Source organism: Perca flavescens, chromosome 18, assembly GCF_004354835.1.
Source record: "Perca flavescens isolate YP-PL-M2 chromosome 18, PFLA_1.0, whole genome shotgun sequence".
Taxonomy (NCBI): Eukaryota; Metazoa; Chordata; class Actinopteri; order Perciformes; family Percidae; genus Perca; species Perca flavescens.
In genome coordinates, this window is record NC_041348.1 from 32,609,967 (window position 1) to 32,626,583 (window position 16,617).

Here is a 16,617-nt window from a genome sequence, read left to right on the forward strand (position 1 = left end):
GAGAGAGAGAGAGACAGACAGACAGGCAGAGAGAGAGAGACAGGCAGAGAGACAGACAGACAGACAGACAGGCAGAGAGAGAGAGAGACAGACAGACAGACAAGCAGAGAGAGAGACAGACAGAACATTCTAATGACAACAAGAAGTAATTCACAGATGAATGATTGATGATGATTAGTGAGTTAAAAAGTGTCTTTATCCAAGATTTATAAACAGATGTCTGTCTGTCTGTGTCTGTGTGTGTGTGTGTGTGTGTGTATAACTGATAATTGCCTGTGTGTGTGTGTGTGTGTGTCTGTGTGTGTGTGTGTGTGTGTGTGTATAACTGATAATTGCCTGTGTGTGTGTGTGTGTGTGTGTGTGTGTGTGTGTGTGTGTGTGTATAACTGATAATTGCCTGTGTGTGTGTGTGTGTGTGTGTGTGTGTGTGTGTGTGTAACTGATAATTGCCTGTGTGTATGTGTGTGTGTATGTGTGTGTGTGTGTGTGTGTGTGTCTCAGGCTTGTGCACAATTCAGAATGTAATTGAGAATGACTGTCAATTAAATTGAATTATTGTCAAAATCAGGATCTAGAATTACAAGTCGAATTTGAATTAAAGGAAGCAGAATTGCAATTCAATAAAAATTCAAATAAATTCATATACATAGTTTAAATGAAGTGTTTAACAGTGAAGCTTTACATCAGATATGATTACATTACATATTCTATAAATGATATTAGTTTGAACTATTTGTACAAAATACATTAACAGGACATGAATGTTAAAAGCTTGACTAGATCTTTTAACATTAACAACAACAGAATTAAGAGTTCAGTTTGATTTAAAAAGGCTTCATGTGTTCCCTTACTCAGTTACAGCCAGATGTGATTATATTATATTATATATTATGGCATTATGGCATTATTTGGTATCACTGGATATCTTATGTGTTTAAAAGCATGCCAGCACACTTTTTACTTATTGTTAATCAAGAAAACGATTCTTGTCAATTGTGGAATTAATATAAATATTTGTTCTCTTAAAGAGAGATCTATATTTTGGAACAGAATGTATAGGGTTATTAAATGAATGTATGTATGTGTATTAATGTAATTGTTTTTAGTTGTATTACTGAGGTAAAATGTGTAATTCAATTAGTTACTAATGCATTGATAAAGTAATCCACACCACTTTTATAATGGGTAACTTATAACAGTAAGCAATAACATTCCTGTTGTGGGACTGTCTGGAATTTCTTTGAATTTAATTCAACTTCCTGTCATTCCAATTCAACTTCCTGTGGGGCGGAGTCAATTCAATTCAAATTTATTAATGGAGGCCCATTCTGAAATTCTGAATTTTGCACAAGACTGGTGTGTGTGTGTGTGTGTGTGTCACACACAGACACACACACACAGACACACACACACACACACACACACACACACACACACACACGTTTTGGATCATACTGGTTTAATTTCTACGGGATCTTTGAGTTTAATTATTATTATTATTATTATTAATAGCAGACTTCTCTTCCTACGCTGGGGACTGGCTACGCTATAACAACAACAGCATTAAATAAAATACATTATAAAGAAATATGAAAGCTAAACTGTGTTTCAGACGGCGGAGGAGATTGATCAGCTGACTGTTGATGAAGACCTGAATGACATCGAGAGAGCCGTCTACCTGCTCAGGTAAGACTGGTCCCGTTGGTTCTGGTCCATAGTCTGGGAAAACCCTCAGGGGCTTCTGGCTAATGGGAGATTAGCTCTGCAAGTCCGTCTGGCCAAGAGCCCATTCAAACCCATTTCCAATGTTTCCAACCGTCGGCTCTACACCAATCACAACCGTTGAGGAGGGCTCTACACCAATCACAACCGTTGAGGAGGGCTCTACACCAATCACAACCGCTCTACACCAATCACAACCGTTGAGGAGGGCTCTACACCAATCACAACCAATCACAACCGTTGAGGAGGGCTCTACACCAATCACAACCGTTGAGGAGGGCTCTACACCAATCACAACCGTTGAGACGGGCTCTACACCAATCACAACCGTTGAGACAGGCTCTACACCAATCACAACCGTTGAGGAGGGCTCTACACCAATCACAACCGTTGAGGAGGGCTCTACACCAATCACAACCGTTGAGGAGGGCTCTACACCAATCACAACCGTTGAGACAGGCTCTACACCAATCACAACCGTTGAGACGGGCTCTACACCAATCACAACCGTTGAGACAGGCTCTACACCAATCACAACCGTTGAGGAGGGCTCTACACCAATCACAACCGTTGAGGAGGGCTCTACACCAATCACAACCGTTGAGGAGGGCTCTACACCAATCACAACCGTTGAGGCGGGCTCTACACCAATCACAACCGTTGAGACGGGCTCTACACCAATCACAACCATTGAGGAGGGCTCTACACCAATCACAACCATTGAGGAGGGCTCTACACCAATCACAACCGTTGAGGAGGGCTCTACACCAATCACAACCGTTGAAACGGGCCTACACCAATCACAACCATTGAGGAGGGCTCTACACCAATCACAACCGTTGAGACGGGCTCTACACCAATCACAACCATTGAGGAGGGCTCTACACCAATCACAACCATTGAGGAGGGCTCTACACCAATCACAACTGTTGAGGAGGGCTCTACACCAATCACAACCGTTGAGGAGGACTCTACACCAATCACAACCATTGAGGAGGGCTCTACACCAATCACAACCATTGAGGCGGGCTCTACACCAATCACAACCATTGAGGAGGGCTCTACACCAATCACAACCGTTGAGGCGGGCTTTACACCAATCACAACCATTGAGGCGGGCTTTAAACGATGGCGATAGCACAGATTGTTTACATTCAACATGGCGGCTACCAAAGCCCGTTGATGCTGCTGTCGCCAATCACAACCATTGAGGCGGGCTTTAAACGATGGCCCAGATCTTTGCATTCTGATTGGTTGAAGGACTATCCAATGGCGCCCTGATTGGTTGAAGGACTATCCAATGGCGCCCAGAGGCATTTGAGCGGCGTGCGTTGGTGCCGCCCCTTTGGAAATGGGCTGTGAATGAAGCTTCCCAGGCTATCTAGTCCAGAGTTTTCCTCAGAAACTGTAAACTGTAACCAACGCGTTCTCATCAACCGGTTCGTATGGTAGCGAACCAATCAAAGGCGACCGCCGGACGGTCACGGGACGCAAGCTACGGGACGCCAGCTACGGGACGCCAGCTACGGTGCTCCATTGTGTCAGCACAGAGGGGATGGGGGGGGTTACAACCCCCCCAATAAGCAATCTGGCCAGTGCAACCCACCCCAAAAACCTATTATAATTTACTACATAAATTAATGAAGAAAAGGCACAAATTGTTGCAGAAACAATCAACAGAATGCATAAAAATGTGCGTTGCCAAACAAAAAGCGGAGCTCTGAATCCCCCACACTCACACGCTTGAAGGTGACTGCAATTCATGAAGACGTATAGCCCAGCAACAATCTATCTAAAATAACACCTTTTGGGAGTACCATTCATGATATGTAGTAAAATACTGAAGTTGTGGGAAGTTTATATAGCTTAAACTGTATGTTTCATCCGTCCCCCTATGCTGTTTCATGAGTCCCGACCAGGAGGGACGAATTAAACTTTACGCACGCCCCACTTTTGCTGTAATATGAACGGTTTTGTTCAAAGCTGAAAATGCAACTGTATTTGACAGATGACAGGTGTAGGTTGCTAGTGACAAAATATTAGCTTTCAGTGCGATACGATCGCTTTGTAAATTACGTTTAATTAAAAAGTGTTTCAACTGTCCCGGCTCTCCCCTATTTCCTGTTGATGTGTTTCCTGTTGATGTGTTTCCTGTTTCCTGTCAGCGTGGGTCAGGAGGTGCAGAGAGCGAGCGTCATCAGTAACCTGCCGAGCCTCGTCCGCCAGAATCCAGCTGAGACCTTCCGCCGGGTCGTCCCAAAGGTCCGGGTATGTACCCCTGCTGTCAGTCCTTCACTGTGTCATCCAGGTAACCTGTCGTAGCAGTTAACAGGTGTGTCATTCAGGTAACTTGTGGTAGCAGGTAACAGGTGTGTCATCCAGGTAACTTGTGGTAGCAGGTAACAGGTGTGTCATTCAGGTAACTTGTGGTAGCAGGTAACAGGTGTGTCATCCAGGTAACCTGTGGTAGCAGGTAACAGGTGTGTCATCCAGGTAACCTGTGGTAGCAGGTAACAGATGTGTCATCCAGGTAACCTGTAGTAGCAGGTAACAGGTGTGTCATCCAGGTAACCTGTGGTAGCAGGTAACAGATGTGTCATCCAGGTAACCTGTGGTAGCAGGTAACAGGTGTGTCATCCAGGTAACCTGTGGTAGCAGGTAACAGATGTGTCATCCAGGTAACCTGTAGTAGCAGGTAACAGGTGTGTCATCCAGGTAACCTGTAGTAGCAGGTAACAGGTGTGTCATCCAGGTAACCTGTGGTAACAGGTAACAGGTGTGTCATCCAGGTAACCTGTGGTAACAGGTAACAGGTGTGTCATACAGGTAACCTGTGGTAACAGGTGTGTCATCCAGGTAACCTGTGGTAACAGGTAACAGGTGTGTCATCCAGGTAACCTGTGGTAACAGGTAACAGGTGTGTCATCCAGGTAACCTGTGGTAACAGGTAACAGGTGTGTCATCCAGGTAACCTGTGGTAACAGGTAACAGGTGTGTCATCCAGGTAACCTGTGGTAACAGGTGTGTCATCCAGGTAACCTGTGGTTACAGGTAACAGGTGTGTCATCCAGGTAACCTGTGGTAACAGGTAACAGGTGTGTCATCCAGGTAACCTGTGGTAACAGGTAACAGGTGTGTCATGCAGGTAACAGGTTTGTCATCCAGGTAACCTGTGGTAGCAGGTAACAGGTGTGTCATCCAGGTAACCTGTAGTACCAGGTGTGACATCCAGGTAACCTGTGGTAACAGGTGTGTCATCCAGGTAACCTGTGCTGTCTGACCCGACTCAGGAGGTCCTGAACGGAGCCGGAGCAGACATCCAGCTGGCGGCGGCCGCGTCGTTCCTCACCATCCTGCAGGATGACATCATCCTGATCCACACCCACACCTTCTCCATCCTGAAGACCGTCCTGCTGCACCTGAACCACCGAGACACAGGTAACGTCTCAACCAACCGTCCTGCTGCACCTCAACCACGAGACACAGGTAACACACACCAACCCTAACGTCTCAATCAAGTTTCATACAAATCAAAAGAACTGGGTGGTGATGGAGCAGTGGATATGACACATGCCTTTGGTGTGCGAGATCTGGGTCCGACTATAATTTTGCAAATATACATGTAATAGTTTCAGTACTATCATCAGGTAAAATGGTCTAGTACCAGCCACATGCTGACATTGGCGGTGTGTGTGTGTGTGTGTGTGTGTGTGTGTGTGTGTGTGTGTGTGTGTGTGTCCGACAGTGGTGAGCAGCGCCTGGTTGGAGACTCTGCTGTGGGCCATCAGCGCCCTGCCCAAAGAGACCATCAAACAGGAGGTACTGGGATCTTTACACAGGATGTACTGGGATTACTGGGATTAATGGGATCTTTACACAGTGTGAATTCTGCAGATTTCCTTTCGGATTACAGCTGAAATCTGTAAACAAATCAGATTCCATCTGGCACTTCTGATTATTTATCATTTAAAAGTATGACTTTATACCAATCTATCTGGGCAATTCTACATTTCTACATCACTGTCTGTACGTCTATATGTCTGTCTGTCTGTCTGTCTGTCTGTTTGTCTGTCTGTCTCTCTGTCTGTCTGTCTGTCTATATGTCTTTCTATATGTCTGTCTGTCTGTCTGTCTGCAGGTGCTGAACCCTCTCCTCTACCAGTCCCAGCTGTCTCACTCTCTTCAGGCTCGTCTGGCCAGCTGTCGGATTTTGGGGAAAGTTGCCTGCAAGTTCGACTCCCACATGTGAGCTACAACACCGAGTACATACCGTACCATTCTTTATGCTATGCTAAGCAAGGTGTCCTACTGCACCATTCTTTATGCTATGCTAGCTGTCCTACTGCACCATTCTTTATGCTATGCTAAGCTAGCTGTCCTACTGCATCATTATTTATGCTGGGCTAAGCTAGCTGTCATACGAGGGTACTACACTAGAGCTGCAAAGATTAATGGATTAGCTGAAGTGTGGTGAGTGTCGTGTGACTGCCTTGCATCAGGTGTTGAGACCGAGACTTTGAAAGGTTGAGACAGAGACTTTGAGGGGTTGAGACCAAGACTGTGAGGGGTCCAGACCGAGACTTTGAGGGGTTGAGACCGAGACTTTGAGGGGTCCAGACCGAGACTTTGAGGGGTTGAGACGGAGACTTTGAGGGGTTGAGACTGAGCCTTTGAAGGGTTGAGACTGAGACTTTGAGGGATTGAGACTGAGACTTTGGGGGATTGAGACTGAGACTTTGAAGGGTTGAGACTGAGACTTTGAAGGGTCCAGACCCAGACTTTGAGGGGTTGAGACTGAGACTTTGAAGGGTCCAGACCCAGACTTTGAGGGGTTGAGACTGAGACTTTGAGGGGTCCAGACCGAGACTTTGAGGGATTGAGACCAATTCAAGACCAAGACTTTGAGGGGTTAAGACTGAGACTTTGAGGGGTCCAGACCGAGACTTTGAGGGGTTGAGACCGAGAATTTGAGGGATTGAGACCAAGTCAAGACCGAGACTTTGAGGGGTTAAGACAGAGTTATGACAAAGACCAAGACATAGACCAAGACCAAGACCAAGACCAGACCAGTGCCAGACAGGTAGAACATCTTCTCCTGTCTTCTGCATTTACTGTTGGGAGTGCGTGTTAAAGGGTCTGGGAGAAGTGGTTAACAGTAACAAATTCCATTAGAAATGAATCAAGTTATTAGTTGCGTTTGAAGCAGGATGTTTTACATCCAATCACAGTAATGCCTCTTCATCCGAGATGAGACTGAGACTTTCAGAAAGTGTTCTAGAGTCTACAACAGTGCGGTGTGTTGTTGACATGTTGACCTGGTCTGACACTAACAGCTGTTTCCTGTGTGTCAGAGTGAAGAAGGAGCTGCTGCCGTTGGCTCGGTCTTTATGTCAGGACGAGGACTTGGAGGTCCGAGCCTGCATGTGCCGTCAACTGGAGAGCATCGCTAGAGCCAGCGGGTAAAGTTCACCAAACACAAACCAGACATCCCGACAGAGACACACTAACTATAATCCGCCAGAACCAGCATGTAAAGTTCACCAAACAATAACCAGACATCCCGACAGAGACACAGTAACCATAACAGTTTGTGTGTCTCGGTCCCTTTAGGGTGGACGACACCCGGATGGAGCTGCTTCCTGAACTGGTGGAGCTGGCCGGAGACGAGGAGAGCAGTGTCCGGCTCGCCGCCTTCGACACCGTCATCAACCTGTTGGAGATGATGGACAGCGGTAATTCGCCCGGCAGCGCTGTTTCCTGAACACTGTTTTCTGAATGCTGTTTCTTGAACGCTGTTTCCTGAACGCTGTTTCTTGAACGCTGTTTCCTGAATGCTGTTTCCTGAATGCTGTTTCCTGAACGCTGTTTCCTGAACGATGTTTCTTGAACGCTGTTTCCTGAACGCTGTTTCTTGAACGCTGTTTCCTGAACGCTGTTTCTTGAACGCTGTTTCCTGAACGCTGTTTCCTGAACGCTGTTTCCTGAACGGTGCTTCTTGAACGGTGTTTCTTGAATGCTGTTTCATGAATGCTGTTCCTAAACGGTGTTCCTGAACGCTGTTTCCTGAAAGCTGTTTCGTGAACGGTGCTTCTTGAATTCTGTTTCCTGAACACCAGTTCAGAGCAAAGATTCTTGTTAAGACGAGTTTAAACTTTTCTGCAGCGTTCTGAAAGCTGCCAGTTTCCACCAATAAATCAACTGCATAGAAACCTCTCTCTGGACTTGCTAACCCTCGTTGTGAATCTTTGGTCTGAATTGGGCTTTCAACTGTGAAGTTAAATGAACGGAAACAGATCATGGATTTATAGCTTCCTCTCGCTCTCAGATGACAAACTCCACATCGTGGTTCCCATGGTGATGGCGGCGTGCGAGGTGTCGTCGCAGGCGGACGAAGCCGTTGTGGCATCTCTGTCATTCCAGTTTGGGAAGCTGTGCAGCGGACTGGCAGGTGAGACTCAGCACTAATGTCACACAATAGAAACAGTAGAGACAAGATTAGAAACTGTGGGTTAGGGTTAGTGTCTCCACACAGTAAGAAGGTGGCGCTGTTAGTGTCTCAACACAGTTAGAAGGCTCCCTGTCTGATCCAGACTATGTGTTTCAGGCTCCCTGTCTGATGTTGACTCTGTGTTTCAGGCTCCCTGTCTGATGTGGACTCTGTGTTTCAGGCTTCCTGTCAGATCTGGACTCTGTGTTTCAGGCTCCCTGTCTGATTTGGACTCTCAGGCTCCCTGTCTGATGTGGACTCTGCGTTTCAGGCTCCCTGTCTGATGTGGACTCTGTGTTTCAGGCTCCCTGTCCGAGGAGCAGAAGGCCCGGTTGCTGCAGATGTTTAAGGTTCTGTGTGTCACCGGTCTGCAGACAGAAGGAAACCAGACTGACGGCAATGAGGCGACCCTGATCCACAACGAGGCGATCCTGATCCGCTGCAACTGCTGCTACAACCTGCCGGTACACACAAACACTCAGAGCTACAACAACCTGCCGGTACACACAAACACTCAGAGCTACAACAAGCTGCCGGTACACACAAACACTCAGAGCTACAACAACCTCCCGGTACACACAAACACTCAGAGCTACAACAACCTGCCGGTACACACAAACACTCAGAGCTACAACAACCTGCCGGTACACACAAACACTCAGAGCTACAACAACCTGCCGGTACACACAAACACTCAGAGCTACAACAACCTGCCGTACACACAAACACTCAGAGCTACAACAACCTGCCGGTACACACAAACACTCAGAGCTACAACAACCTGCCGGTACACACAAACACTCAGAGCTACAACAACCTGCCGGTACAGACAAACACTCAGAGCTACAACAACCTGCCGGTACACACAAACACAGAGTTACAAGAACCTGCCGGTACACACAAACACTCAGAGCTACAACAACCTGCCGGTACACACAAACACAGAGTTACAACAACCTGCCGGTACAGACAATACTCTGAACTTTAATCACCTGGGCCCAGGTTTTCAAGAAACGTAATCTCGATCAAATTGATTTGGATTTGGAAATCCCATGTTTAGCTGTCCAGGATCACCTGATCCCGATTATTTTTATGCCAGTTGTTTAAAGGAAAATTGGATTGGATCACTGGGATCCAAATACCAAATTTCAGGTGTCATCAGCTGTAAACATTGATTTTGTGATCATTCACTTAAAAAAAAATGATTTTATTTTGTTTGAAAAATCCCAACTGAATCCACCCTTCTGATTGGATCAGGATAATCCTGTTTTTTTTTGATCAAATAGATCCCAAAGTGAGTTCAAAGTCAGGTTTGATCCAGATCAAATGTAAGATCCCGTTACCTGCTCTGATCTTAGTTCAGAATCCCTCTTCGCTTTTGGAAAACTCATTTCCAAGATTTGATCCAATCAGTGATCCAAAATCCCACCGGATTACTCTTGAAAAACTGGGCCCAGTTGGTTGATGTAACTTCCAGCTCTCTCTTTCTCTCTCTCTCTCTCTCTCTCTCTCTCTCTCTCTCTCTCCCTTCCCTCTCTCTCTCTCTCTCTCTCTCTCCTCCCCTCTCTCTCTCTCTGTCTCTCTCTGTTTCTCTCTGTCTCTCTGTGTCATTTGTTGCCAAACAGTTCGGTAACCATGGTCATGTGTCTCTCTCTCTCTCTCTGTCTGTCTCTCTCTCTGTCTATCTCTCTCTCTCTGTCTCTCTCTCTCTCTCTCTCTCTCTCTCTCTGTCTCCAGGCCATGGTGGTATTTGCAGACTCAGCTCACTTCCTGTCCGAGCTCTACCCATCGTTCTCTAGTCTTTGCTGTGACCCAGAGGTCAGCGTTCGCCGGAGTGCAGCAGCCGGTTTCCACCAGGTCAGATCACAGCTCCAGATCCTGGTCCAGATCCTGATCCCAGATCCCAGATCAGCAATCACAGCTCCAGCCACCAGATCCTGATCACAGATCAGAGATCACAGCTCCAGATCCAGATCCTGATCACAGATCAAAGATCACAGATCAGAGATCACAGCTCCAGCCACCAGATCCTGATCCATTTCCTCTTAGTCTACAGCTCCACCGCCACGTTTTGGTTTAAAAAGGAATATCTTCTGCTACGTTTCCCCCGTTTTGGTTCTGACTCTGCGGGGTTGTGTTTCAGTCTCAACGGCTCCAAACGGAGACCTTTGGCAACACCAACACTGACTCCAACGTTTCTCCGTCCTGATTGGTTTTTATTGGTCTCGACGTCTCGTTCTCTGAGACTTAAAGCTACTAACGTTAGCATGCTAACTACCAGCAGGGGGAGGAGTTTCCTGTTTATGTCCAGCATACCAGGATGATGATGAGATATTTGGAGGTTTGGGCGTGTTAGTTTAAACAGAGATTAGTTCTTTTACTGGAGATTAAAACACTTGGTGCACTGGGCCTACCCATTTTAGGTCCAGGCCTGCCCATTTTGACCCAGGCATATAGTGAGTAGTGAGTGATTTTCATTCTAGCAGTTCATCCAATAAGCAGCCCGAGGAAAGCTTTGAGTGAAAGCTTCTCAGCCAATCAGCAGCTTCTACCCCACGTGTGGACTCTTAAGCCCACCCACAGGCTGCATCGTCACCAGCAAGTGATCCAATGAAATTAATGACGTTTGCGCGCAAGCTTTTCAAGCCAGCTCAATGAGACAGACACAGAGTGTAGCTATTAGCTAATATGAAACACTAAGCGAAGCAAAGCAGCTTGCTTCCCCCCTCCACCTCACATCAGCAAGGCAAGTAGGCTAACAGTTAGGCTAACATTAACGTTAGTGTCTGGCTGTCTGTATACAGGGGAACCTGTTTTTTTTGGCTTATTATAACTGGCCCATCCAGTTTTCTGGAGGCCACCTATAATCAAAATTCTGGCCCCGCTAGTGGTGTACGGAGATCACTTTGGGATCAAAACTCAAACGCTTAAAAAACAAAACGTAACGCTGGAGATGTAGTGCTAGCTTAGCAGCAGTTTTAAGCTAGGGCTAGTATTTCTAGGGAATTATCTGTTGAAGTATCTGTCTGTAGACGCTCCGACATCCCCATCTTCAGGCTTGGCTTCTCGTTGGGGGAATAACATTTAAAAAGGAAAGATAAAAGACGGAAAGACCCCAGAAGTTGTTCAACTGCTGAATTAAATAAAGTTCTCTGCAGACTTGCAGAATGAAACATGAGTCTATAGTTTGTAAAGCTGACTTCCTGATTGGCTCCTCCCCTTCCTGTCAGGTGGTGAAGCTGCTGGGACCAAATGCCCAGCTGGTCCACAAAGAGCTGCTGTCTCTGCTGCAGGACGACGCTCTGGAGGTACGTCAGCCAATCAGGGTGCACGCTGCTGCCTTATATAGTCTCATTTGTGTTTACATGTGGGTTCTTGTAGTTTACTGGGTCTGTTTTTTGGAAGGATTTGTAGATAACTTCTATCGGTCTTTTTGAAGTATAGGTTTTGGATTTGTTAAGACTTTTTTTTAATGGTGTGCCAGCTTCATACTGCTAACACACACAGATATTAACACCACACAATGACAGCCCAGACCCACACACATACATTTTCTTCAGAACATTTGTAAGTTTTAGTTTGGTTTGACGTACCGTGACATACCTTGTTGTTGTCGTTGTTGTTGTTGTTGAGGTGTTGGACGCTCTGATGAATCACCTGGAAGAGACTCTGGAGGCAGTTCTGTCCAGAGGAGAGAACCTGGCGCTGGACAACAAGGTGACAGACTAACCTTTAACACCACAGGGCCGTCCACAGCAAGAACCATAACTATATACTACAACCATAACTAGAACCATAACTATGTACTATAACTATATACTATAAGTATGTGAGCGTCCACGCTGCTAAACGATAACATTCTGCGGAGTCAGACAAACACGCTGCAGCTGATAATAATACTTTAAATACTGATACAGCAGACGTAACGTACCATTACAGTAATGTCTGTAGTAATATATATATATATATATATATATATATATAAAAATATTCATGGATTCAGTTACATCTTAGGAACCAAAGAAGTCTGAGCGGTCCCCGGGGCGCCGACACCAGGAACCAGCGGCGCTCAGAGCTCCAGAGAGCCGGCAGTTTGATATCATGATAAAAACGGCAGCAAAGAGCCAGGGATACTTTCCCTGTTGCCTGTCTAATCTTGGTTCTCTTGTCTCCCCTGGTTCCTCATTCTGCCATGGTTCTCTGGTGGTTCTGCTGTGGTTCTGGTCCAGTTCCCAGAGCTGCTGGCGGCGCTGCTGTTAGCCGAGCAGACGGTGGGAGTGTCTCTGCGCTGGCGGCTGCATGAGAAGCTGCTGCAGCGCTACAGCTGTCTGAGCCGACTGCTGCCGGGAGAAACTCTGCACCAGAACTTCTCGCCCCGGATCTTCACCATCCTCACTACCAATGTCAGCTCTGCACCACACACATGACCAGGACCAGGGCCTGACCTTTAGCGTATAACCACACACACATGACCAGGACCAGGGCCTGACCTTTACCGTATAACCACACACACATGACCAGGACCAAGGCCTGACCTTTAGCGTATAACCACACACACATGACCAGGACCAAGGCCTGACCTTTAGCGTATAACCACACACACATGATCAGGACCAGGGCCTGACCTTTACCGTATAACCACACACACACGACCAGGACCAGGGCCTGACCTTTAGCGTATAACCACACACACACATGACCAGGACCAGGGCCTGAACTTTACGTATAACCACACACACATGACCAGGACCAGGGCCTGAACTTTACCGTATAACCACACATGACCAGGACCAGGGCCAGACCTTTACCGTATAACCACACATGACCAGGACCAGGGCCTGACCTTTACCGTGTAACCACACACACACGACCAGGACCAGGGCCTGACCTTTACTGTATAACCACACACACACGACCAGGACCAGGGCCAGACCTTTACTGTATAACCACACACACACGACCAGGACCAGGGCCTGAACTTTACCGTATAACCACACACACACACAACCAGGACCAGAACTTTACCGTATAACCACACACATGACCAGGACCAGGGCCTGACCTTTACCATTTAACCACACACACACACGACCAGGACCAGGGCCTGAACTTTACCGTATAACCACACACACACACACACAACAAGGACCAGGGCCTGACCTTTACCGTATAACCACACACACATGACCAGGACCAGGGCCTGAACTTTACGGTATAACCGCACATGACCAGGACCAGGGCCTGACCTTTACGGTATAACCACACATGACCAGGACCAGGGCCTGACCTTTACGGTATAACCACACATGACCAGGACCAGGGCCTGACCTTTACCGTATAACCACACATGACCAGGACCAGGGCCTGACCTTTACCGTATAACCACACATGACCAGGACCAGGGCCTGACCTTTACCGTATAACCACACATGACCAGGACCAGGGCCTGAACTTTACCGTATAACCACACATGACCAGGACCAGGGCCTGACCTTTACCGTATAACCACACATGACCAGGACCAGGGCCTGACCTTTACCGTATAACCACACATGACCAGGACCAGAGCCTGAACTTTACCGTATAACCAGACATGACCAGGACCAGGGCCTGACCTTTACCGTATAACCACACATGACCAGGACCAGGGCCTGACCTTTACCGTATAACCACACATGAACAGGACCAGGGCCTGAACTTTACCGTTTAACCACCAGCCAGTTCCTTTTTGCCTCATAAAGTTGAAATACAGGAAATGCCCAAGCATCATTCTTAAACTTGTTAAGAATACACATTTAAGTTATTTAATACACAAATACCCTGCACACAACACAACCCAGTGAGTTAACAAAGGGAACAGACTAACTAACAGGTGACTTTCGTCCCGGGTGTTGGCGTTGTTGCAGAAGGTGCTGCCGGTCCAGAAGGAGGCGGCTCGGACGTTCTGCACATTCCTGCGTTACAACCGCAAACAGGAGCAGCGCCAGGAGATGATGGAGCGGCTGATCCAAGGTCAGAACACTCTGCTGCTTCTGTTCAGCATCAGTTAGTGTCCACCAAAAGTCCTGTTTCTGCCACCGACTGGCTCAGATTATTATTAGTATTCTAAGTGTCACGGTTTGTCAGGAAAGACTAGGCTTGGACCCAAATGCAGTTAGAGGTGAACAGAAAAGAGTCTTACACAAAGTGTCCTCAGGAAGCTAGCCAGGCAGGAACAAACAAAAAACCACAACAGCACAGAGACAACATCCAACAGGAAACACAGCAACAGAATACAATGAACCGACAAAAGAGACAAGGATAGAACAGAGACGAAATAAACCAGGTAACGAGGACTAACAAGGGACAGGTGACACTAGGCTGGGCAAACAGGTGAAACACATAAGACAATCACAAGACAAGACAAGGGAGAAAACAGAATTCAAAAATAAACAGGAAACAGAACATAACAGAAACAAAACAGAAATTCACAATCATGCCAAATAACTTACATTGTAGCTTGTTGCTGACTAATGACTGAAGTGATCTTAGTTAATACTGCTAGCTGGGTAAACCCTGACCAACTTCCGGAAAATTTGAGATTTGCTCTACAAGTCAGTCTGGCCAAGAGCCCATTCGAGCCCATTTCCAATTTTTCCAAATCGAGGCACCAATCGCAACCGTTGAGGCGGGCTTTACACGATTGGTTGAAGGACTATCCAATTGCGCCCAGAGCTATTTGAGCGGCGTCCGTTGGTGACGCCCGTTTGCAAATGGGCTGTGAATGAACCTTCCCCAGACCCCCCCCACTCTCAGTTGTAACTGAGAGTGAGGGGGGTCTGGGGTCTACCAGGCTATAATACTGGACCAATTTCAGAGATTCCTATCAGCCACTTAGACACAAAAGCATGGAAAATGGGATCCAAATTGAAGAAAACCAGAGATCGCGTTTGTCTCATGTTTCAGATCTGGCTCAGGGGCGGAGCTACTGGAACCGGCTCAGGTTCCTCGACGTCTGTGAAACAGCCACTGACATTTTCTCCAGAAAATACTTCAACAAACACTTCCTGGTCCCAGCGCTGGAGCTAGTCCACGATCCCGTCGCCAACGTCAGGTAACTCTGTCCAACGCCGGAGGTTTATTGGGGGGGGGCATTATAACCGGGGGGTTCTGGGGTTATATATATCCCCTGCATCCCCTCCCAAATCTACACCTCTGGCTCTGTCTGCATTCTGTCCAGTGAGGAGGTTAAAGTCTGTGTCTGTCTTCACATGTAACACACCTGTCTGTCTGTCTGTCTGCCTGTCTGTCTACCTGTCTGTCTGTCTATCTGTCTGTCTGTCAGGTACAAGCTGTGCCAATTGTTGCCCAGACTGCGTTCGTCGCTCCGCTTGCCGGCCGACAAACAGCTGCTGCAGAAACTTGACTTCTGCGTCCAGAAACTCCTCTGCAGAGAGAAAGACAAAGACGTGGTGGCCGCCATCCGCAAGGTAACATCATCACTCTGATATTAATATATATAATATCACACTGAGACTGTATTATATTAATATAATCACACTGAGACTTATTATATTAATATATTGACACTGAGACTGTATTATATTAATATAAACATACTGAGACTGTAATATATTAATATTGTCACACTGAGACTGTATTATATTAATATAATCACACTGAGACTTATTATATTAATATATATTCACACTGACACTGTATTATATTAATATAAACATACTGAGACTGTATTATATTAATATAATCACATCCATCCATCCATCTTCTTCCGCTTATCCGGTGTCGGGTCGCGGGGGGAGCAGCTCCAGCAGGGGACCCCAAACTTCCCTTTCCCGAGCAACGTTAACCAGCTCCGACTGGGGGATCCCGAGGCGTTCCCAGGCCAGGTTGGAGATATAATCCCTCCACCTAGTCCTGGGTCTTCCCCGAGGCCTCCTCCCAGCTGGACGTGCCTGGAACACCTCCCTAGGGAGGCGCCCAGGGGGCATCCTTACCAGATGCCCGAACCACCTCAACTGGCTTCTTTCGACGCAAAGGAGCAGCGGCTCTACTCCGAGCTCCTCACGGATGACTGAGCTTCTCACCCTATCTCTAAGGGAGATGCCAGCCACCCTCCTGAGGAAACCCATTTCGGCCACTTGTACCCTGGATCTCGTTCTTTCGGTCATGACCCAGCCTTCATGACCATAGGTGAGGGTAGGAACGAAAACTGACCGGTAGATCGAGAGCTTTGCCTTCTGGCTCAGCTCTCTTTTTGTCACAACGGTGCGATAGATTGAATGTAATACCGCACCCGCTGCGCCGATTCTCCGACCAATCTCCCGCTCCATTGTCCCCTCACTCGTGAACAAAACCCCAAGGTACTTGAACTCCTTCACTTGGGGTAAGGACTCATTCCCTACCTGGAG

The 16,617-nt window shown here is 47.1% G+C and overlaps 1 protein-coding gene across 1 annotated transcript in view; it reads left to right on the plus strand.

Annotated features, from left to right (window-relative positions):
- The window catches only part of ppp4r4 (protein phosphatase 4, regulatory subunit 4), a 29,708-nt gene that overhangs the window by 1,616 nt on the left and 11,475 nt on the right, over positions 1-16,617 (plus strand). The window contains exons 3-18 of the mRNA XM_028605991.1: positions 1,613-1,686; positions 3,888-3,990; positions 5,013-5,160; positions 5,468-5,541; positions 5,861-5,967; positions 7,074-7,181; positions 7,333-7,454; positions 8,048-8,170; positions 8,513-8,673; positions 9,947-10,066; positions 11,440-11,517; positions 11,843-11,926; positions 12,439-12,612; positions 14,116-14,221; positions 15,155-15,302; positions 15,534-15,678. Coding sequence (XP_028461792.1) covers positions 1,613-1,686; positions 3,888-3,990; positions 5,013-5,160; positions 5,468-5,541; positions 5,861-5,967; positions 7,074-7,181; positions 7,333-7,454; positions 8,048-8,170; positions 8,513-8,673; positions 9,947-10,066; positions 11,440-11,517; positions 11,843-11,926; positions 12,439-12,612; positions 14,116-14,221; positions 15,155-15,302; positions 15,534-15,678 — 1,875 coding nt within the window. The remainder of the gene's footprint in view (positions 1-1,612; positions 1,687-3,887; positions 3,991-5,012; positions 5,161-5,467; positions 5,542-5,860; positions 5,968-7,073; positions 7,182-7,332; positions 7,455-8,047; positions 8,171-8,512; positions 8,674-9,946; positions 10,067-11,439; positions 11,518-11,842; positions 11,927-12,438; positions 12,613-14,115; positions 14,222-15,154; positions 15,303-15,533; positions 15,679-16,617) is intronic.